Source organism: Pelophylax lessonae, assembly GCF_965119305.1.
Source record: "Pelophylax lessonae genome assembly, chromosome: 4".
In the NCBI taxonomy this organism is placed as follows: Eukaryota; Metazoa; Chordata; class Amphibia; order Anura; family Ranidae; genus Pelophylax; species Pelophylax lessonae.
Window position 1 is genome coordinate 141,319,435 of NC_138771.1, and position 24,099 is coordinate 141,343,533.

Genomic DNA, 24,099 nt, shown 5'->3' on the forward strand with positions numbered 1-24,099 from the left:
GCAGTTCACCCTGCCATGTGCGATACGCAGGGGGTGTCAATTAAAAGTTGACACCCCCAGTTACGATTGCATATTGCAGTGCAATCTGCAAGTTCGCACAGAATCGGATCGCACAAGTGTGAACCACTGTGCGATCCGATTCTGAGGCGGCTCAAAAAAAGCCTCATGTGCCAGTTTGCTGCGGATGCGCTGCGAATTCAGCCATACAAACTGTATGGCTGAACTCGCATACGCACATCAGATCACATGTAATTTAGGAGCAGTGCACTCCGAATTACATGCGATCTCGCAAACCGCACAAGTGTGAACTGGCACTAACACTCTGTTTGTTCATTATTATTTTAAATAAATGAAAAAAAAAAAAAAAAAGGCATATTGAGTTTTTTTATGATTTTATCCGATTAATCGAAAAAATAATCGGCAACTAATCGATTATTAAAATAATCGTTAGTTGCAGCCCTACTCCCACTGCGGTCAATCAAAATTAGTTAGCCAATGAGGAGAGAGGGGGTGGGGCCAAACCACGGCTCCATGTCTGAATGGACCCACAGAGCTGCGGCTCGGCTTAGGTGCCCCCATAGCAAGCTGCTACCTGCGGGGGCACTCAAAAGGAGGGAGGGCCAGGAGCAGAAAAGGAGGATCTGGGTATAACATGTTTGTTATTTTAAAGAAGAAGAAAAAGAGACTTTAGTATCACTAAATTACCATTTTAAAAAGATTTCGTAAAAGGTTCTTAAGAATGGAATTCACATTATCTATATGCTAATCTGTTTGACTGTTTGTTTCTTTTACAGAATTTACTGCCAAGAGTAGCGGCAAAGCTTGACGTAGCACCTGTATCTGATGTTATTGACATCAAGTCTCCAGATACATTTGTGAGGACAATATATGCCGGTGAGCAGACCTGTGCAATTGCATAAATCACACAATCCCCTTTTTTGAATTCTGGTGTTTTACTATTTAAAAAATGCTACAACTATTTCTTAGATATTTGTGTTCTAGTGTTTCCAACAGGAGATTGGGATGCTTGCAAACAAAAAATATTAAAGCGGCGCTCTACCCAAAATGGGAAGCTCTGCTTGTTTGCATCTTCCTACATTTGGCACTTTTTGGGGGGAGCGAGTACCTGGATTTCACAGGTACCGGCTCCCACTTCCAGCTCAGATCGCCGCAGTGATCTGGGCCGGAAGTTCAGCCCCCTCTCCTTCCCCTGCAGTCTTCTGGAAAATGTGAGGAAATAGAACGCACCAGCCTAGTGCATTATCCCTCATGTATGTATTATAAAATAAAATCCTAAAAACTACTTACAAGCATGAGATTATCAGTGCGCTTAAGCGAGCCAGCTTTCCGTAGCTCGAAAGTCCCAGAATGGACAGCCTCCAGACTATGGGAGAACCACACTAGGGTCTCTGCTGGCTGACGTGTTTCAAGGTATTCTCCTTCCTCCTCTGAGCCGTTAGGCTTCAAAGAAGGAGAATCCTTTGAAACGTGTCAGCTAGCAGCAGCAGCGTGGCTTGAAGCAATATCATCTGTGAAGTGGACTATCACTCGTATCTGTGCCGAGCTATCATACTTATGCAAAAGAATGTTTTTGCTGTTTGATACCTAGAAGACCTCAGGACCGTTCATAAGGCGCAGCGTGACATGTACGATAGGAAACAGGCTGCAAAGCCGCAAGGACTCCTTTGCATTCTTTTCGTCTGGATGTCCAATTACGCTAGTTAGGGTTACAAGTGCATCCTCACCCTTGCTTACTCCTTTTTATACAGGTGTTGCTCACCCCACCTCTTCTCTAAAATGGTTCAGGGTTACTACTCCTCTTTTTTTTTTTTTTTTTTTTTTTTTATAGCTTATGAGCTTCTTTTCCCTCTCTCTTATTTGGATGATTTGCTAAGAGGTGGGTCCTTGCATCAATAGATATTGTATTGGCATATCAGGCCTTAAAGGGGTCTATTTAGGCCTTAAAGATACAGACTGGTTGCTTTTTTTTTTCCGTGCACATGCCTTGTGTATCCAAACTCCTTTTCCTCCTTTCTGGATGACAAGGGTTTGGTAGGCTAGGCTAGGCTGTGGCCTTTACCTTAGGAAGCATTTTTTTTTTGTTGACTACCTTAGCCGTTGGTCCTAGTTTTCTTCTATTCAAGTTGTTTGTTCCACCAGTTTTTTTCCCTTTTATGGTGGATGATTGCTTGTCCTCCACATTAATTGAGGCCCAACCTTCTTCAGGTAGCAGTTTTCCCTAACTGGTGATTTACGTGTTCTGGTTTATCCTTCATGATCTCCCCCAGAGGTTCATGGCATTTCCACATTAGGCTGTCCCTATTTGTCAAGCCTTTGTTCAGATGTTGATGCTTTCAGATATTCTTTGTAGTATAATTTCTACATCTGTTGGATCTCTCAGTGGCTATTGTTCACTCCTCAGACTGCTTTAGGACATCCCCTATGTTTAAAAATGACTACATTCCAGTGTCCCTAGGTAGATGATAACAAATAAATAGGATTCTTGTACTTGCTATAAAATATTTATCTTGAAATTCATTATGGGACACAGATCTACCCCTCTGTGTTATTGGCCTTATGTACTGCTTGCTCATAAAACTGAGACATGATGATTGAAAGCAGAGTTATTCAGGGGCTGCCTTAACATCTTTTGTTTCCAGTGTCTCAACCTAAATTATGTATTACTACATTCCTGTGTCCCTTCAAGAAAAGATTTTACAGCAAGTACAAAAATCCTATTTTACTTTGATAAATTGCTGCATGGTATGTCCGTTTTCATACCGTGCCCTGTAGTTGTCCCAAATGCTGGGGCAACCTGGTATTCCAGTTTTTGGTTGGCTTTTCAATTTTTTTTTTTTTTTTTGTTTTCTCTTTTTAACTATTTTTTTTTTTTTTTCCAGAGAACAGATACCTTTTTGTTTTGACAGGTAGCCACTCCCACTTCCTCAATCCTTTCCTAGGCAAGGATGGAGTCAGTTTGGCATACCCCACCCACCTGCAGACTCCTGAGATATGTCACACATCCCAGGAGGCTGCAGAGATATTAGGAAGTTGCACCCCGCTTCCAAATCCTTGATGTGTTGGGGATCTGAATCTTAGTAAAGAATCTGCTGCAGGGGAAGATTGCATTGGACTCTATAAACTGTGAAGTACAGTACCTGTTTGTTGATAGCATGTCGTACAAAGCTATGGCATGCCGTACAGTGTCATCCCATGCCTTACAGAGCCGTGGCATGCCATACAGTGTGATCGCACACATGATATATATATATATATATATATATATATATATATAGAGAGAGAGAGATATAAAATTATTTTTTTATTATGACAAATCAAAGTAAATAACATTTCTAAATATTAGAAAAAAAAAAAAAAAAAATTATATATATATATATACACACACATTGTCGCTTGATGAACTGTGCACTATTTATTTATTGAAGGACATTGCTATTTGCCATATATAGTTTATATACGGTATATTTATTCACTATTAATTTTTTACGCATAATCCAGCAGAATTTGTACTCAGCACCTTGTATTTATTTATTTGCCATATGTAGTTTTATATATTTTGCTTTATTTATTAATTTATTCATTCATTGATTTTTACGCATAATCAAGTACGGTTTGCACTCAGCACTTTGCATTTAATTATTATTGGCATATTCATATATTGTAAGAATTGGTTGACACTTTGAGCAGCGCTGACCTATACACTTTCTCATACATACACAGACGTTTCATGTAATTCCTCTGAATATATATGAATTTATTATTGTATGTCGCTGTCTGAATCTGAGACCATCATTCAGGCTTGCATGCACAGTTATAGCGGTTTGCAGAGTAGCTGTTGAACAACATAAATTTTGTAAGTGTTTGTGTTATTTTTTGGTGTGCATTCGCTGTTCCGCCGGTTGAGGAATTTGACAGGGAAATTTCTCAGTGCCCCGAAGTCATGTATGATGCGCTGCGCATGCGCAGTGCGCGCTGTTTTACAGGTAATGACGTAGGGTTTATTATTCTTCCAGGTTCGACATTTTGTCGGAACACTGGCACTAGACTGGAAGTCACAGGGATTTTGAAATATGTAGTCAGTCTTAAGCCTACAGACACAGCTCATGCATTAGCCTCTACAGTGCAATGCGGCATGCCTTTATGTTTCAAGGAAACAAACAGCGGAAACTGGAATGTAAAGATTTATTCTATGATAGACTGTCTGTATAGACAAAATGCCCCCATCTTTCATTCACAGAATTCTGTGAATGTGAGAACTACAAATCCATATGCTTGTAGTTCTCAATGAACTACCAGGGAGCTGTTGAGCGCTCTAGGTAGTCCATTGTCCCTTCCTGTCAGTGTAAAACGGTCTGTTGGTAGGAGCAGACAGCTTACACAGACAGTCTGCAGGAGACCTGCATGGCACCCACGATCTGCTGATCACAGATGCAATGCTTTGCAGGCTCATAGTAAAAAAAAAAAGTAATAAATGCACATTTTTTTTTTTTTTTAACCTGCAAAATTATGTGCATTTGTTGTGTGTGTGTGTGTGTGTGTGTTTTTTTTTTTTTTATAAAGGTGAACTTATCTTGTAAACCCTATAATGTCTTGGAGTAAACTGAGACACAGTCCTTAAAGCGATATTAAAGTCTCTTTTATTTATATAAAAAAAAAAACATGTTCTACTTAACCTGCTCTGTGCAATAGTTTTGCACAGAGCAGTCGGGATCCTCCTCTTCTCAGGTCCCACGCCGACACTCCTTGCTCCTCTCTGCTGCCTAGTGCCCCCACAGCAAGCATTTTGCTGTGGGGGCACCCAAGTAGGCTCACTCCTGATCCGCAGCTTTTTGTCCCCATTCACACAGAGCCATGGCTCAGCCCCACCCCCCCTGTCTCCTGATTGGCTCACTGATTGGCTCCCGCTGCAGCCAATCACGAGTCCCCGTACAGGCAAGGCTCTCTTTGACATTGCTGGATCGAAAGGGGGCTTAGGTAAGTATTAGGGGGGCTGCTGCACTCAGGTTTTTTACCTTCATGCATATGCATGAAGGTGAAACATCTCGTGCCTTTGCAACCAATTTAAAGCCACTCAGAATTTAATAGGAACCCTTAAAATGGTAATAATTGTTAATATAACTTTTTTTTTTTTTTTTTACCACGTCCTATCTGTGTGTGACTGTTACTGTGCGCTGTCTGTTGAACCATGTTTACTTGTTTGACATAAAATCCCCAGCCCATCACTGCCACTCAGATATTTTCACATTTGTTTTACTTGTTACAAAATGTTGGAAGCCTTGTAATAACTTTTGTCATAGTTGCCTGCTAATTAGAACTTTGACCAGTTTGATTGTAAATCATTCTCTCAAGTATTGTTAATGTTGCCAAATTCACATCAGAATTAAATTTAACAATTTAAAATTTAAAAGCTTAGTCCACCTTTCTGATCATGTTTTATGGAACGGCTATACCCCCCCCCCCCTTACCTGAATTGCAGGGTTCTTCCTATTGTTTTCTTTTCTGTTTTCATTTGAATTGAATGCAGCTGTGCCTGGCTCTGCCTGTACAGCGACATCATTTATTCACAAATAACTTTTATCTAACTAATAATAACTAATAAGGATTTGTGAATGGAAGACTACAGGTCACTTCTGCCACTGCTGCAGAGGCACTCGCACAGATTTCAGCTGAGCAGGATTGTGGTGACATTACAGCACTGGTAGTTCTTTGATCACTTTCTCCAGACCCATAACTGAATGTCTGTATGGACCTGGGGCTGGAGAAATCATCTGCAGCAGCCTGTTCATTGGTCAGGCTATCCAGTGACTGCAGATTCAAAGCTCTATAGACTCTAATGCAAAAATTCAGTTAATGCACATTTTATATTTTTATAATGGGAGTACATTTATTAGGTTTTTGCAAAATGTGGAATATGCCTTTTAAGATGTGATACACAGCCTGATGTGACAAAATCCCTTTCTAGTCATTTACATGTAGCAGTTTTTCCAGGCCGTGGGCCTGATGTGGGTCTGACATTGTTACCTGTGACACCTCCTAACACTTTTGAGTTGTGAACCCAGGTGTGAGAACTGAGACATTGACCATTCCGGCATCTTTGGTTTGGTTTGTTTTATTGTATGTAGGAGATGGGAGAAGGGAATGAGTGGAATACTCCTCTGGCTCAACTAGGTACACTTTGGGACACTTGAAGAAAAATGCCTGTTGGCGCTGTCTTTTGACGCCAGCTGAATGCCGACCAGCGCTTCCTGATGCCTAAAGATACTGTAGTACTGAAACTGTCCTGGAACCTCGACTTTAACTCAGAAGATCCAGGACTGTAGAATTCTTGACTCCTGACACTGCTTTAGCTCAAAAATCATTGAACAGCTCCTTCCAGCCCTGCACTGGCTGAGGTAGCTCTGTGTAGATACTTTGTGCTGCTGCAACTCTTAATCTTGTACACTTCCCACTGTACACTGACTCTTCAAGGCCCAAACAACGGGCGCCCCCTTTAACACTTCAGGGTCCTCTACCTAGGTATCCCCTCTAATACTTCAGGGTCCTCTGACCAGGCACCCCCTTTAACAGCTAGCTGACTCCTGGATCCCTAGAACCTTCTCCGGAGTGGTCCCCTCTGACACTAGGCAGATCCCCAGGGGTAGTCCACAGTACTCACGACCTTTGTACGCTTTCCTGGAACTGGACCCCTCTCTCTCTCTCTCCACTGGTTCTCAGCACACCGGATCCCCTCTGCAGCTCAGCTTTACAGTCTTTGGATACCTAGGCCGCCACCCCGGGACACCCGCTTCCTCTGACAGGAGGAGAGACATCCGTATTCTCCCTCCTGGGACTCTGCTTCCCGCCAAAGAGGCTGCGTCATGCGTTCCCTTCAAACGTATACCCACTCCCAGAATCCTCTGCGGCAGAATCTGCCTTCTGGGGTAGATACAAGCCTGACTAAACCACTGATTGGGTTTCCTCCACTGCCCTATGAGAATCCTCTCACAGAGCCAGTGGGGAGACTCCCCTCTCAGTAACCTCACCTGCGAGACATGACAGTCCAGCTGAAATCATGGCCCTGCTGTTAAGCAGCCAAGGCCCACAATACTTTACCTAGCACCTACCTGTAGGGTGCTACATACACATTTATTGTTGGATTTTGTGCACTGGTATTCCCTTTTAAATTGTATGTTACCTCTGATATTATTTTAGCCTAAATGTGTCTAGTAAGGTACGTTGGTGTCCCTAAGCAGTAGCCTGTTGTGTTTCAATGCCTTTAAACATGAAAGCTTGATCTTGCCGATCCCCTCATTTACTTTTCTATATAAAGACGATTGGGGCTAGTCTGGTCAGTTTGCATCTAGCTCTATCCCTGATAAAGATACAGGCACACCATACCTAAACACATCATGCTTGTATCTCTCCATAGTCCATTTTACAGAAAAGCGCGTGCCCGCCCAAGTCCATTGTCACTAGGTTGAGCAGGAGATACACATACAGGGAAAGTAGTCCTATTGTCTAGGACAGTGAGCTGTCCTAGACAGTGGCAAACTTATGGCACGTGTGCTACAGCTGGCAGGCAGAGCCCTCTCTTTGGGCACACGAGCAGTCCAGTGATCGCAGGTAGAAGGAGATCCAAGGAGAGTCCAGGTTTGTGGTGGGAGTACGGCAGCGAACAGCGGCGAGGCCAAGGTCCGGGAATCTTATCTGCACATGGCGAGTGAGTGGGCAGCCTCCATGGAGAAGGTTACAGATAGGCCTGAGAGCCCAGGAGGGAGAAAAGACCTTCACCGCACTTCTCACCCCCAAAGAGGTGAGCAGCGGGCGGAGCATCCTTGGCGCCCTCCAGAGCCTGGACTCCTCAAACCTTCTCTCCGCTAAAACATCAACCGTGAGGCCGGGAAATGGGCTGATTGGGGGAGTGGAAGATGAGGACAGGTGGGAAGGGCAGACTGCAAGGGAGCCGCTTGAAAGAACAGAGCAGAGAGCACAGGGAGACTGGCATGGAAGGTACTGGGCGGGCAAGATCATATACAGACCTACCTGCAGGCAGAGACTGGGACAGGGGGGAGAGCAGAGCAGGGACTGCTGATAGGGACAGAGCTAGGGGTCTCCCTTTCCTCTACCCCTCTCTCTCTCAGCCCCCCCGTCTCTCTCTGTCCCCCCCTTCCTCTCTCTCTCTCTCTCTCTCTCTCTCCCTCTCTGTACCCCTCTTTCTCCCTCTCTCACCCCCCCCCCCCTCTCTCTCTCAACCCATGAGCAGTCTGAGCAGTGCTGAGTGTCACTACTGCCCTTGGAGGAAGGGGATTACTGGGGGCTCAGAGCAAGGTGCACAGGTGAGAGGGGAGGGGCACTGCACCTGCCGGGGAGGGCGGGGACTACTAGAGGGGCCATTACTGTAGCGGACCGTGTGTGACCTCCTCCCAGGGATCGGACATATGGCTGGATGTGCAGAGTTCTGTGCTCTCCCCCCCCCCCCCCCTCCTCTGGACGCAGTCACATGACCTCTGTACACGCCGCTCTGAGCATCTGTTGCAGTTGGGCACTCAGGCTCAGAAAGGTTCACCATCACTGGTCTAGGATGTCACACACAGCCTGGAGCGCAGAAGGACATGCTCCTAGACATAGGACAGACACATCAATTGATTTGTTAATGTACAGGAAGGTACTTTAGGTGCAGCATGTTCACAGATACAGTGCCTTGCGAAAGTATTCGGCCCCCTTGAACTTTTCGACCTTTTGCCACATTTCAGGCTTCAAACATAAGGATATAAAACTGTAATTTTTTGTGAAGAATCAACAACAAGTGGGACACAATCATGAAGTGGAACGAAACTTATTGGATATTTCAAACTTTTTTAACAAATAAAAAACTGAAAAATTGGGCGTGCAAAATTATTCAGCCCCCTAAAGTTAATACTTTGTAGCGCCACCTTTTGCTGCGATTACAGCTGTAAGTCGCTTGGGGTATGTCTCTATCAGTTTTGCACATCGAGAGACTGAAATGTTTGCCCATTCCTCCTTGCAAAAAAGCTCGAGCTCAGTGAGGTTGGATGGAGAGCGTTTGTGAGTCCTGACAGCACAGGGATAGCGAGTATTCATTCCAGGGCTGTCCCAGTGCCTTTTTAAAACACTGACCAGTCTCAGTGATTTCTGTGGCCCACGTCGGCTGGAATTGCTGGCTGTCTGTTAAAGCAGGGACCCAATGCTAAGTCCAAGAACTGAAATGATCAGCTCCTGGGCTACCAGTTCTACTACAAAGCAATTGATAACAGATTGCAGTTTAAACAGTGCTTTCGAATTTTGCTTACATTCAACAGCATTTCATATCCTAAGTGACGTCACATAAATTCCTCCAAGCACGGAGGCTGGGACATAACTTTTCTAGCTCTGTCCACCTCTGTCTTCCACCTAAAAAAAAAATGTATTCTCTCCCCATAATACTTCCCAGGTTTTTACAATAAAGTTGAATGACCTGAATGACATTTTACTTCTGGACCCTTAATGACCAGGCCATATTTTTGAGATTCGGCACTGCGTTATTTTAACAGACAATTGCGCGGTCGTGCGATGATGTACCCAAATAAAATTGATGTCCTTTTTTCCCACAAATAGAGCTTTCTTTTGGTGGTATTTTGATGCAATTTTTTTTTTTTTTTTTTGCGCTATAAACAAAAAAGAGCGACAATTCTGAAAAGAAAACCAATATTTTTCACATTCTGCTATATAACATTCCCAAAAAAAAAAATGTAAAAATCCAAATTTTTTAACATTTTAGGCAAGTTTGTTTTCTGCTACATATTTTTGGTAAAGAAAATTGCAACAAGCGTATTTTGATTGGTTTGCGCAAAAGTTATCGCATCTATTACTACGGGAAAGATTTATGTCATTTTATATTTGTTTGTTTTTTTTACTAGTAATGGTGGTGATCTGCGATTTTATTTTTGCTGGACTGCGACATTGCGGCAGACAGATCGAACCCCTGACTGACATTTTTGACACTTTTGGGGGGACCAGTGACATTACTACAGTAATCAGTGCTAAAAATATGCACTGTTACTGTAATAATGACACTGGCAGGAAAGGGGTTAACACAGTAAGTGATCAAGGGGTTAAATGTGTTCCTAGGGGCGTGTTTCTAACTGTGGGGGCGTGGCTTGTGAAATGTTTACAGAGACCTGTGTTCCTATATAGAAGGATCACAGGCGCTCTGTGATCATTGCAGAGAGAAGAGAACGGTCAGCTGTGTTTACAACAGCTGACCGTTCTTCTCTCTCAGCGGGGAGCGCTCACGGATGTCAGGCAGCAATAAGAGCCGCCTGCCCCGTGCATCGGCATCCCCGCTGCCGAGTGGGGGGCGGGAGCATGCCGCCGGCGGGCAGCGAACGCTCGCCCCCTAGCTGCAGGCGCGTGACCAACGTATACCTACGTCGGTTTGTGCAGGAGGGCCGCCCTGCCGCAGTATAACTGCAGCGGCTGGTCGGGAAGTGGTTAATTTTCCATGTAAGTGAATGCAATGTTATTCAAATGATGCCCCAGAACTGTGAAAGAGTCACCATCATGCTAATTTGTGACCTAGCCAACCTAATTAGATCTGTTCTTAACATTATGCTAAGAATTTATGCAAATATCCCCCCCCCCCCCACTCCCTGCATGCGACCCAATGTAGTGTTCAAAAGGAGTGCATTAAAAAATTTACTAATTTGATATATCTTTAATCAGCAGACTTGGTTGATGAATTGGAAAAAAATTACAGAAATTTTTTTTTTAAAAAATAATAATTTTGTACTATGTATTCCTGTTAAAATGAAGGAAATATAAATATATCTAAAAGACATTCCCAAAAATGGAAAAAAAAAAAAAAAAAAAAAGATGTGGGACTTAAGGGGGCTTAGGGAGAAATAGGCCCGGGGACTCAAGATGTTAACTTCTGTCCTTGTGTCGAATAAGTAAGAAGAAATCACCTTAATAGAACATAGAAACCTGACTAAGGTTCCAACCCTTAGGGGCCCAATAATCTTAGAATGCAGTGCGGGAAAGTCATGTTCCCGTGCGGCTTCCTGCACCACATTCCAATCGAATTGCCCTTGCTACGGCTGCAGGGGTCAGTGCAAGTTAACATGCAAATGCAGAAAGTTTGCCCACATCGGATCGCATGGTACAGAAGCAACATGCAAAGCGGTTGCCATGTGTTTCAAAAAGTAGCGCCTGCACTAATTTTTGGTGCTGGGCGATTTCAGCCCATGCAAAATGATTGGGGTTGAAATTGCACTGCACAGAACAGCATGTGAGTCACACAAGAAAAGCACAGAATTCCTAGGCGATTCACATGCAATTCCTAGTGTAAATGGGCCCTTAGGGCAGTATTTGTAAGATTTAGGGTTTTCTTTCCAGTTTTCTCTTCTCCTGTTCTACTATTTTTTTGTTTCTTTAAGTGGTAAGTGAGAGCGTGTGATATGAAAGTAAGCATATTCCACATTTCAATGTCAACATTTTTGCATGCAAGTTTGATTAAATAAGGATTTGATTCTGAAGTAAAAATATTACTTGAGCTCAGAATGCTCAATTCATGCTGTATACCTTTTTATTCAGCCCATCTGTGTTTACCTTACCCTTAGATAGACTCGTTGCACATTTTGCACAGAGTAATATCAAATGTTGTCTTCCCCACATGCCCTGTTAAATATTAATAATTCCTGCTGTTCTGAGAGCTCGTCACAACAACATACAATCCGTGTCCTTGGGATGAGAAATCCCAGTGGGAGGACACAACAGAGTATCCACCTCCACCAGTCATGTCCCAAGTGTAAAGCTCAGGCCTGGCCAGGGCAGCTGTCACACAAATGGCAGAAGTCCTGATTATTATGGGGACTGATGTTCTTTACCGCTTTGATATTTTCTGCTTCCTTCTATGACTCTAATAATTATTCAACAATATAAGTAACATTGTCATTCAAAGTTCTCTCTGGTTGTTTAAGGACGTTTTTATACATTTACCTCTCTTCCTTTATTCTCATAATCCTTCTCAGGCCTTCAAGACTGTTCTTCTATTTATGTCTTGTATACTTATTTTAATGTGATTCACTCTTTGTTTTGAGTACTTGCTCTAGACATTAGTTTTAAAAGTTTGAAAGAAAAAAATTCTAAATATTTTTTGGTTGTTTTGATATGCTTCAGTTTGCTAAAATAGGCCAACCTTGTATTTTTTTGGCTTGGATAGTCTATGAAAGGGTTAGAAACTCTGGTTGTAGTTGCTGTGTGTGTCCCTGCTGTTAAGATTTACCCTTGTATATGTCCTTGTGACATTTGGGATTGATTTACTAAAGGAAGGGAGACGATTAGCAAAGTGAAGTTTCTTAGCTAAAGTAAGCTAAGAAACGGAGTAAATGAGGTAAAACTGTACTGATGCCAGTGATGTGCAAACAAAACATCTTTCTTTTTTGTGAATTTTCCATGAACGATTAGACATTCTTTGCAAAGTAAATTTTCATCTGGCTTCACCTCATTTGCTACGTAAAAATTCACTTTGCAAAGTGCACATGCTGTACTTCTTTTGTGAATCCGCCTCAATGTCTCTGGTACTGCAAATCGTGAGAAGTCCACATTTTTACATTTCCTATGAACAGAAGATGAGTTACATAGTAGGTGAGGTTGAATAAAGACAACAGTCCATCCAGTTCAACCTGTGTAGGTGTGTGTGGCTGTAATCATCTCACATACCCCTGAATGTTCTGATCCTTGAGATGTACGTCTAATAGTCTTTTGAAAGCCACCATACTACCTGCAGAAACCACCTCTTGTGGTAGAGAATTCCACAGTCTTGTAGCCCTAACAGTAAAGAACCCCCCACGTTGCCTGAGGTTAAAAGGCTTCTCTAATCGCAATGTATGCCCCCGAATCCTCATGCAATCCCTTCGACTGAACAGCTTTTTTTCTAAGCTCAGATCCCCATTGAGATATTTAAAAATTGCTATCATGTCCCCCCTCAGGCGTCTCTTCTCCAGGGAGACTAAATCAAGCGATTGCAGACGCTCTTCATAATTTAAGGTCCTCCAATACCCTAATTAGTTTAGTTGCCCTTCTCTGGACTCTCTCCAGCTCCAACACATCCCTCCTGAGGACTGGCGACCAGAACTGGACAGAATACTCCAGATGCTGTCGGACCAGAGATTTATAAAGTGGAAATCTTTCAATGGGGAAACCTATTCTGGTGACAACTTTTTAAGGGGGTCGGTCTTCACTTTGGACAAATCTCCTCCTCTTACTTCCTGCTATGTCTCTGTGACAGTGTCAAAAGAAAAAAAAACCCCCATAGGGGTCCTAAGCATTCCTTCTTCCCCTTTTCTCCATTGACCACCAATTGCATATTCTGGATGATCTGTCTTACTTCATCTTCCAACATAACAGCATTTCCTCAAAAACCAACGATAAATACTTTCTTCACCACCTCTTTATTGCTGCCAAATCACGCATCTCCCTATGATTAGGTGATCTCTCTTCCCCCACCATTTTTGTGGGTCCTCAGAGGAGAGTATTAGGCAAATGGAAGACCTTGTCCTCGCCTCCCGATGCAGACACGACACGTACTGTAACACATGGTTTTATTGGATTGATTTCATGCGGTAGGCATTTTGCATGGAGTTTCTTTATCCCATATACGGTTTCCCTGAGCTCATCTGAGGGAGTGCTGCACCTGTATGCTCTGCCCTTTCCTTACTGTATCCTCTTTGCTTTCCTCTGTCCCCTTTTATCCTTCTCTTCACTGTAAGCCCCTCCTCACACACTTTCCATAGTTGTATCCCTTCATGACACTGAGATTGATTTACTAAAACTAGAAATTGCAAAATCTGGTGCAGTTGGGCATGGTAGCCAATCAGCTTCCAGTTTTTATTTTGTCAAAGCTTAATTGAACAAGCTGAAGTTAGAAGCTGATTGGCTACCATACAGAGCTGCACCAGATTTTGCACTCTCCAGCTTTAGTAAATTAACCCCATTATGTTATTACAGCAAAGTGACTAAAGGTGCAAAGCTAAAATTAAGAGTCAGTGCCCATCAGTCAAATGCTAGAAAGGACCTTTTAAGGGATGGTAATTTACTTGAAAAATAAATCCTCAGTATGCCTTGGTGGAAAAGCTAGCAACTATTGTTCTAAAGAGAGTATGTTAGACACAATCTCCAGTCACATAGGTACAGTTAGGCCCATATAGTTTTGAAAACCGGCACAATTTTATTTTTTTTCAGGTATTTACCAAAACATATTCAAGCTGTATTTATATAATGAATATGGGCTAAAGGTGCACACACTCAGGTTTAATTTGAGGGTATACACATCCAAATCGGAGAAAGGGTTTAGGAATTACAGCTCTTAAGCCACCCCCTCCTTTTTTAAGGGACCAAAAGCAATTGGACAATTGAATAAAAATTGATGGCCAGGTGTGGGCCATTTCTTCATCAATTATGCAGGTAAAAAGTCTGGAGTTGGTTCTAATGCCCCGTACACACGTGCAGATTATCTGAAGACTTTTGTCTTCAGATTTACCTTTTCTATGTAGTGCAAGGGCCTGCCGGATTGCATACAAATTGAAAGTGTTTAGGTTTGACCTCATATTATATGGTTTTGGTAAGTCTGCAGACAAAAGTCTTCAGATAATCTGCACGTGTGTACGGGGCATTAGTCTGGTATTTGCATTTGGAATCTATTGCCGTGAACCTACATCATGTGTTCAAAGGAGCTGTCCATGCTAATGAAACGGGCCATTGTAAGGCTTCAAAAACTAGACCAATCCATCAGAGAGATAGCAACAGTAGGAGTGGCCAAATCAACAGTTTGGTACATTCTAAGGAAATAAGAACGCACTGGTGAGCTCAGCAACATAAAAAGACCTGGACATACACAGAAGACAACTGTTTTGGATGAATACAGGTTTCTTTCTATGGTAAAGAAAGACCCATTCACAACATTCAGACAAGTGGAGGACACTCTCCAGGAGGTGGGGGTATCATTGTCAAAGTCTACAATCAAGAGAAGACTTCATGAGCGCAAATTCAGAGGGTTCATCACAAGGTGCAAACCATTCATAAGGCCTGAAGAATAGAAAAGCCAGATACCAATTTGCTAAAAAAACATCTAAAAAAGCCGGACCAGTTCTGGAAAAGCATTCTTTGGACGGATGAATCTAAGATTAATCTGTACCAGAATGATGGGAAGATAAAATTGTGGAGAATGCTTTGAACAGCTCATGATCCAAAGCACACAACGTCGTCTGTAAAACATGGTGGAGGCAGTGTGATGGCATGGGCATGCATGGCTTCCAGTAGCACTGGGTCACTGGTGTTTATTGATGATGAGACAGAAGCAGCTGGATGAATTCTGCAATGTTGAGAGATATACTGTCAGCCCAGATTCAGCCAAATGCAGCAAAGTTGATTGGACACCGCTTCACAGTACAGATGGACAATGATCCAAAACGCACTGTAATAGCAACCCAGGAGCTTTTGAAGGAAAATAAGTGGAATATTCTGCAATGGCTGAGCCAATCCCCTGATCTCAGCCCATTTGAGCATGCATTTCACTGAAGGCAAAACTAAAGGCAGAGAGACCCGCAAACAAAGAACTGAAGACAGCTGCAGTTAGAGCCTGACAAAGCATCCAAAAGTAGGAAACCCAGTCTTTGGTCCACGGGTTCCAGACTTCAGGCAGTCATTGCCTTACAGAATTCTCAACAAAATATTAAAAATGAAAATTGTATTTGATTATATTTGTATAATTCCATTTGAATTAAGGGGGGGGGGGGGGGGGGAGAGAGACTGTGTATGAAAATGGTTGCAGTTCCTAAAATTTATACTTGATGATTTTGTTCCACCCCTTGAATTAAAGCTGAATATCTGCACTTCAAATTAATTGGGATTGTTTCATTTTTAATCTTTTTCTGGTGGCACACAGAGCTAAAGTATGAAAATTGTGCCTGTGTCCAAATATATATGGACCTAGCTGTATGTCTCCAGATTGAAGGGAGCTTCAAATTGTAGTGATCCCAACAGATAGGTCGGATGGCCAGAAATGACATATTAAAAGGTACAATCAAATATTTTAAAAAGGCATTTAGACCTTGAAGAGCACTGATGACATTTAGTGTCTTCCAACTAACCCAGTTTTTGTTTTTTTGAAAACTTTTAATTTAGTTTCAAGAATTTAAGGTATAAAACCGAGCCTATTGGGCAATCCCAGGCTCTGCACTTGTACATAGAAGTACTCTGACCAGCAGTACGCTCCTTCACTACCTGAAGATCTTCAGGATATACTTGGGCTCTTAGAATCAGGGCTACTTTATATAAGATTAAGAGGAAAATAGAAACCAACTCTCTCCAAGACTCGGTCTAAATACACCCTCCAACATATTCCCTAAATCGCTAGGGTCACCAGAAGGCTAAGCTAATTAATCAGAGACCAGGATCTGCATCAGTAGAGGGGACGTCAACCCAGATGTCCCATACTTTTATGAAATTTTCTTGAACATCCCCTTGATAAATAAGTGGCCTTGTAGAGTGGTACATTAGAAATGACTAGCTTTTTCCAAAAATTTAAAGTGGGGGCAGACAGGGATCTCCGTTGGCGTACAATAGCCTTCCTAGCATAAAACGGTAATAGCCCTATTATGGTTCTAGAGGCTCTGTGATAGGCCAGGGGGTCCACCAGACCCAGCAAACAGACCTGCACTGCACTGTTTGTAGTACCTGGATAAGTGGTGACCTCAGCCACCCAGAATGATTGATTAGATATGAGGGCACTGCCAAAAGTTATGAAGTCTGCTAAGCCTGCCGCACACCACCAGCATTCAGCAGGAACAGAATGGTAAATTTTGTGTAGGCATATTAAGGTAAATTCTATGGAGAATTTTGAAATGTATAAGTCTATTTCTGAAGGAGACCTGCTGCAAAAAGGGACATTCCCATATCTCCTTTCAGTCTAGTTCTGTTCTAGTTCCATCTAGTTCTGGATAATCCCTTAATCTCTTTAATTTGGAGAGCCTCGAGTTCCAAGTGGACGGAAGAGAGCATAGCTTTATATACAGTGGATATAAAGTCTACACATCCCTGGTAAAATGTCAGGTTTCTGTGATGAAAAGAAAATGAGACAATGATAAATCCATTTAGATTTTTTTCCTCTGTGACCTATAAACTGTACAACTCAGTTGAACAACAAACTGAATTTATTTCTTTTTTTAGGGGGAGGGAAGTAAAAATAAAAAAACTAAAATATGGTTACATAAGTGTGCACACCCTTACACTAATACTTTGTTGAAACACCTTTTGATTTTTTTTTTTTACAGGACTTATTTTTTACAGCACTTTTTGGGTATGAGTCTATCAGCATGGCACACCTTGACTTGGCAATATTTATCCACTCTTTGCAAAAATACTCCATCTGTCAGGTTGCAGGGGCATCTCCTGTGCACAGCCCTCTTCAGATCACACCACAGATTTTCATCAGATTCAGGTCTGGGCTCTGCCTGGACCATTCCAAAACTTTATTCTGCTTCTGGTGAAGCCATTCCTTTTTTTAGATTTGGATGTATGCTTTGGGTTGTTGTCATGCTGAAAGATGAAGTTCCTCTTCATGCTTAGCTTTCTAGCAGAAGCCTGGAGGCTTTCTGCCAATATTGACTGGTATTTGGAACTGTTCATAATTCCCTCTACCTTGACTCTACCCTCTACCTTGGCCCCTGTTCCAGCTGAAGAAAAACAGCCCCAAAGCATGATGCTGCCACCACCATGCTTCACTGTGGGTATGGTGTTCTTTTGGTGATGTGCAGTGTTGTTTTTTTGCACCAAACATATCTTTTGGAATTATGGCCACAAAGTTCAACCTTGGGTTCATCAAACCATAACACATTTTCCCACATGCTTTTGGGAAACTTCAGATGTGTTTTTGCAAAATTTAGCCGGCTTGGATGTTTTTCACCGTAAGAAAGGTCTTCCGTCTTGCCACTCTACCCCATAGCCCAGACATATGAAGAATACGGGAGATTGTTGTCACATGTACCACACAGCCAGTACTTGCCAGATATTCCTGCATCCCCTTTAATGTTGCTGAAGGCCTCTTGGCAGCCTCCCTGACCAGTTTTTTCTTTTTGTCTTCTCATCAATTTTGGCGGGACATCCAGTTCTTGGTAATGTCACTGTTGTGCCATATTTTCTCCACATGATGATGGCTGTCTTTACTGTGTTCCATGGTATAGCTAATGCCTTGGAAATTATTTTGTACCCTTCTCCTGACTGATATCTTTTAACAATGAGATCTCTCTGATGCTTTGGAAGCTCTCTGCAGACCATGGCTTTTGCTTTAGGATGTGACTAAGAAAATGTCAGGCAAGACCTACTGGAACAGCTGAACTTTATTTGGGGTTAATCGGAGGCACTTTAAATGATGGCCGGTGTTTACTCCTATTTAACATGAATTTGAATGTGATTGCTTAAAAATATTAACACCGCTACATCCCCAGTTATAAGAGTGTGTGCACACTTATGCAACCACATTATTTTATTTTTTTATTTTTTACTCCCCCCCCCCTCCCTAAAGTATTGCAGTTTGTTTTTCAATTGAGCTGTACAGTTTATAGTTCACATCAAAGGGGAAAGAAGTTCTGAAATTCTCTTTTGTCTCCTTTTTTCACAGAAACCTGACATTTTAATAGGGTGTGTAGACTTTTTATATCCACTGTATGTTGGGGAGAGGCTTAATCAGCGTGTACAGTCTCAAGGGTTGTAAAAAAGCAAGCGGTTGCATTTCAAATTGTGTATAGAATGCATGCCTGAGCTGAAAGTATCTATCTAAAGAAGTATACATTAGGAAGATCGTTTTATGACTTCAAAGAATGGTCCTTAACTCCTCTCCTGAACAAATCTGGGCAAGATATTTAATTCTCTTCACTGTCCAGACCTGGGGTTCGGGTATGGAAGCAAATTGCAGTAGCATGGGCGATATGCTCAGGGGGAATAGGTCGTTCTGCCCAAGCTATCGACCAGCCTCATATTGCAGATTTCATTGCAATTGTCAAGGGAAGGGGAGCAGTTGGACCTCGTTTATAAAAGTTTTTTTTTTTTTTTTTTAACACTTCATAGGAGCCCAAACAGGATGCCTCCAATACCACTGTGGTATTAGAGTCATTTTCATTGAGCCAGTTATGGGCATGTGTCAGCATAGCAATCAGGACATGCTAGACCACCTTAAAGCTAAGGCCTTTGTAGTAATGACAGTATAACCTCAGCTACTGTGAGCCCCAGAGAAAGGAAACCACACTAGAGTTGATAAGCTGAAAATATTTTCCTAGGGATCCTTTCCAGGGAGTGTCTTAGCACATACAGAAATCCAGGTAACAGTTTAATTTTCAAAAAGATTAATACATTCCACTAAAGATAGGAAATTGGCCCAAGCCTTTATTTTTTCTTCATGTTTTGCAACAATGGGGTTAGGTTTAGTGCACCATAATCTGAGGAAACTGGAGAAATTGTAGTACCTAGGTACCTAAATTTTGTCTGTGCATAGAAGAGGGAAATGGGATCGGCCAGACGGCGTGCATCAGGGTCGATAGGCAGAATTTGCGATTACAACTAACACAGTTTAACGAGATTCTTTGGGGTGTAATAGAGGCAAAAGGGTGGATTTATGGAAAAAAAAAGAAAGCATAAAGAATTCTTTCTGCACTGGATTGGATAATTGAAATTGCCAAGAATTTGCTTTTCACATGATTGGTTAGTTGAAGTGAATCTCTTCACTCTTTCTTGTGTAAGCATTCTCCACTCCTTTAGTAAATTGGCCTCAATTGAGCCTACAGTATGTTGTATTAAATGATCTTAGGAATTGTATGAGAAAATGTTAAAGAAGCTCACCAGGTATGGATATTTTATACATAGTTAGATTGTTCCAGCTTGGACCAATGTAACTATGTACCGTATATTCCAGACCTGGTCAATGTCCCAGGAAGCTGGAAATCACTGTAGTAGTAGCCACTGCTATTCCAGTGAATCTCCCCTTGCTTCCAGGTCCTGAACCAAGATGTTTTCCTGCTGCATTCTAAACCCAGGAGGTCAGACACTCGGTAGGGGCACCATTCAGAGAATGCTTTTGCTTTTTTTACTGAATTAATGTAAAGTGTTCTCTGAATGTATTGGCAAGCCCTGGCGGTGACGTCTCGCTCCTCAACTTGTCTAAAAGAGAATGCTTTGCATTTATTTGGCCCCCAAACACTTCAATGGAAGCAACTGAAATATGTCTGAAAACATATGACATACATTTTTTTGCATTGTTTTTTTGACTCTCCTCCTCCTATCCTCCTAGTAAATATCTTCTGTTGGCTGAACCAAAAAGCTTTGAAAACACCCAAAAAAACTTTTGCAAACTTGCAAAAAGAACACTCCGGTCATGAAGATTGGTATTGTTTACAACGAGTAACAATTTATCAATGTGTAAGAAGTACCGCAGGCAATCTGGGTTACCCATAGATAATTTTCCATAGTCAGTATAGTATATGAAAGAGAAACTAAAGGTCCTGACTGATGGTGGGCACCACAGGCTTTCAGAGACCGTTCCTTCTTTAGATATGTTTCTAAATTGTGCTAATTTTTATTTTTTTTGCTTACCGCCTTTTATAATTGTTATTGTATGCCTGTAAGTGTTGCCCACCTCCTACTTATGAAGTAAGAGCAGGAGAAACACAAGGGTTTGGTTTTTGTTATAACAGCTGGTTGGATTTGTTCGTTTTTTTTTTTTTTTCTTCCCCTTGTGCATTTTGGAAAATAAAGGCCATAATGTCATTGCAATTGTCAGTTCACCTTTACTGTAATACACATTGGAAAGAGAGATGTACAGATTACTCTTCACCAGTTTCTGGGGTTTACCAGCAACAGCTGTAGATCCAGCAGTAGAAGATGTGGTAATCTGTGTGCACCATATGGTGTGGAGACTGCAGGCAACATGGCAGCTGGCCTGCAGATATGATGTGGCCATTTAATGGGAGAACAAGCATTTTGGCAAGACGAAGATAACCATGGAAAATGTTCCAAATGACTTTAGTTCTGCAGGGAGTTAACAGCTGTTGCCAGGGGATGTTCAGCGTTTTCTCGTGCTTAGCTTTCTTCCTTTTAACAGCGCTGTGGGCATTGATGGTGGCATTGCTCTACAAGTTGTCTATCCTGTCTTTGAAGAAGATCACTTTAAATGTCAGTAAAATGGAGCGTAATAATGGTACCTAATGTTTTACTAAAGAACATAAATGGCAGTTTCTTTTGGCATTTTCCTTGACATCAACTGGTATGAATATGAAATATACGGTATTTTCTGTATTTTTGAAACCAGTATTTTCCCAGCTGTACAGTTGTGCATCCACTTTATGGTATTCTAGCGTTCCTGGCGTATGTATTTTATGGCAGGGCTTGACAAATTTGCGTTGAACCTAGGATCCAGCTAAAAAAAAGTTAGGAGGCAATTTTTTAACTAACAAAGCTTTATTTGCTGTTCAGAATGTAAAATGGCAGAATACAATAAAAGCTATAAATTACTTATATTTACCCTGCCGGTCCCATGACGTGAGCAATTATGAGTAATTTATGGCTTCTATTTTAGTTAATTTATTTAAAAATCAGACAGCTGTCTCATTTAGTTACAATACTACTGAATGAGACCACTTTCTTACTAGGTAATTTCAAGGGATGTCTCACGATTTTTCTGCAAAGGTCTAGGAAATGTAAGATTTCTGAAAAAAACACACTTTTTATTTTAATTTTAGGGAACAAAAACCCAATAAATTACCAAATTTTGTGGTAAAATATAAACTTTGAGATTACACCAAGTAAATAGATACCCAACATATCAAACCTTAAATTTGCTTGCACCCATGAAAGGGCGACAAACTTATGTACCCTATATTTTCTATAGGCGATGCTTTAAAAGCCCCTTACAGGTCATCAGTTTAGCATTACGGAGGAGGTCTGGTGCTAGAATTATTGCTCTCATTCCAGCGTGCGCGGCAATATGCAACGTGTATCGCAATCAACGTTGTCATGCATAGGCATCCTAATGTGTGCGCTTACGTTTGTGCGTGCATATATGTGGTGTGGACTCAATTTTTTTTTTTTTGGGAGGGGGGAGGATTCTATGTTCTTGTGTATAACTTAAATTTTTTTACAATTTTTAAAAAAACATTTTTTTTCTTTTTATTTAGATTTTTTTTTTATCACATAGGGGGACATACATTCCCCTATGTGATGATTTGTTTAGTGACAGGCTCTCTTTAATGAGACATGTGGGGTGCATCGCACTGCATTACATTCTTTGCCCATGCTGGCTGGGAGAACTTGTCAACAGGGACCCAGAAGTGATGTGTCAGGAGTAAGAAGGGGAGGAGAGCAGATGTGTGCCTCCTTTAGCAACCCCCCCCCCCTCTACCCTGCTCACCCGCTATGCTGCTCCTAGGCCTGCAGATAGACAAGCAGAGCCCCGGATACATAGCGGGGAGCTGCACTTTACCTGCGTGTGTGGAAGCAGTCGGGCGGTAGCGGAGCCGCCAAAATGCTTCTCCTTGACAAGTGACAAAAAACTGACTTGTTCGGCGACCAGAACTGCATGTCCCTGGCAATACAAGTTGTGCATCCCCGCAACCGTGAATGGGCTGACAAAAGCCCAGGCGCCAGGATGCAATTTCTAGTCGCATGGCGATCCCGGTGCCTGGGATTTGTCGAGCTCTGTTTTATGATATATCTGAGGACAATACTAGTCACTGCAATGCTTATCAGTAAGTAATATAACATTTTGTTGTTGTGAGAATTTGCAGTGAGCAGCATGTAAGAACATCCACTGTTTAGAATGACAGTTTTTACAGGCCGAAAAACCGAAAGAAATCGTGATGTTTTCATGTCATTTAATATCAATTTAGCTCTTTTATAGGTACATATATTTATGTATTATACAGCTTTTTATTAATGACCGCTGGAAATTCAGGTATATTTTGTGCATGGCTGTCAATAGCAATCCTAGGAATGATGATACTTTTCTGTACAGTCAATAGATAAGATCTGTGTGCACTTTCCCATTTTGGACCATTCTGTTCTTGTTTTTAAAGGTTTTGTTTCCCTGCTGACAAAGTAATCACCTTGATGTCCCCTTTTTTTCTGTAGGAAATGCTTTGTGTACAGTGAAATGTGATGAGTCCGTAAAAGTGTTCTCTATCAGGGGCACGTCCTTTGAAGCAGTTCAGAGTTCAGGAGGAAACGCAAGCCTTGAAAATTGTAAGAAATTATGACGACTTGTTTTCTAGAGTATGATAAATGTTGGTAATAATAAATTATAAGGCCTCATGCACACAGGCTTATGAAAATAAGCAGCATTTTTTCTGTCAGGGTTTGGCAGAAAAAAATGGCTGTAATGTTAACAAAATGTATGGTGTGTGTGCCTAAATGTATTCTACTGGCCAGAATAATAATTTACTGTGCCATTGGAATACATATACTCTCATTTGCACATTTATAGAAGCTCTTCTAAGAACGCGCCGCGCGCTTGTTTTTTTGTTTTATTTCTTTCTTTCTGCCTGTAAACACTCCTTTTAAATGTGTGTAAGGCTGTCCATACATTATACAATTCATTTCTACAACTTTCCTTTAGATTTACCAAAACCAAATATGGGGTCAAACCTAAAAACTTTCAATGTTGTGTGCAATCAGGCAGGCCCTTGTACTACATAGTTGAAGGTAAATCTAAAGGAAATTGAATAAGAAAATTGTATAATGTATAGCCAGCTTAAATGCCTATGTGCGCATGGCCACATAGGCTAACGTAGAGGTGCTTTAAAATTCTGAACACTTGTATAAGCAATGTTTTTTTTTTTTTTTTTTTAAACCTCTTTGTGCATGAGGCCTAAGCTATAATATTTCATGCTTTTTGGTATAAGATATGTTGTATGACACTTACAGGGTTTTTAAAGAATAAGTATCACCTGTTAAAAAAATGTGCGTTATACATTTTTTTACAAGGAGCCTGCGAAGTATTGCACCCGCGATCAGCATATGCAGGGCTCCTGCAGGCTGTCTGTGTAAGCTGTCTGCTCG

At 41.6% G+C, this 24,099-nt stretch overlaps 1 protein-coding gene across 1 annotated transcript in view; it reads left to right on the forward strand.

Moving 5' to 3' along the window:
* Window positions 1-24,099, forward strand: part of ETFA (electron transfer flavoprotein subunit alpha) — a 77,479-nt gene that overhangs the window by 7,298 nt on the left and 46,082 nt on the right. The window contains exons 5-6 of the mRNA XM_082252848.1: window positions 795-894; window positions 23,173-23,283. Coding sequence (XP_082108974.1) covers window positions 795-894; window positions 23,173-23,283 — 211 coding nt within the window. The remainder of the gene's footprint in view (window positions 1-794; window positions 895-23,172; window positions 23,284-24,099) is intronic.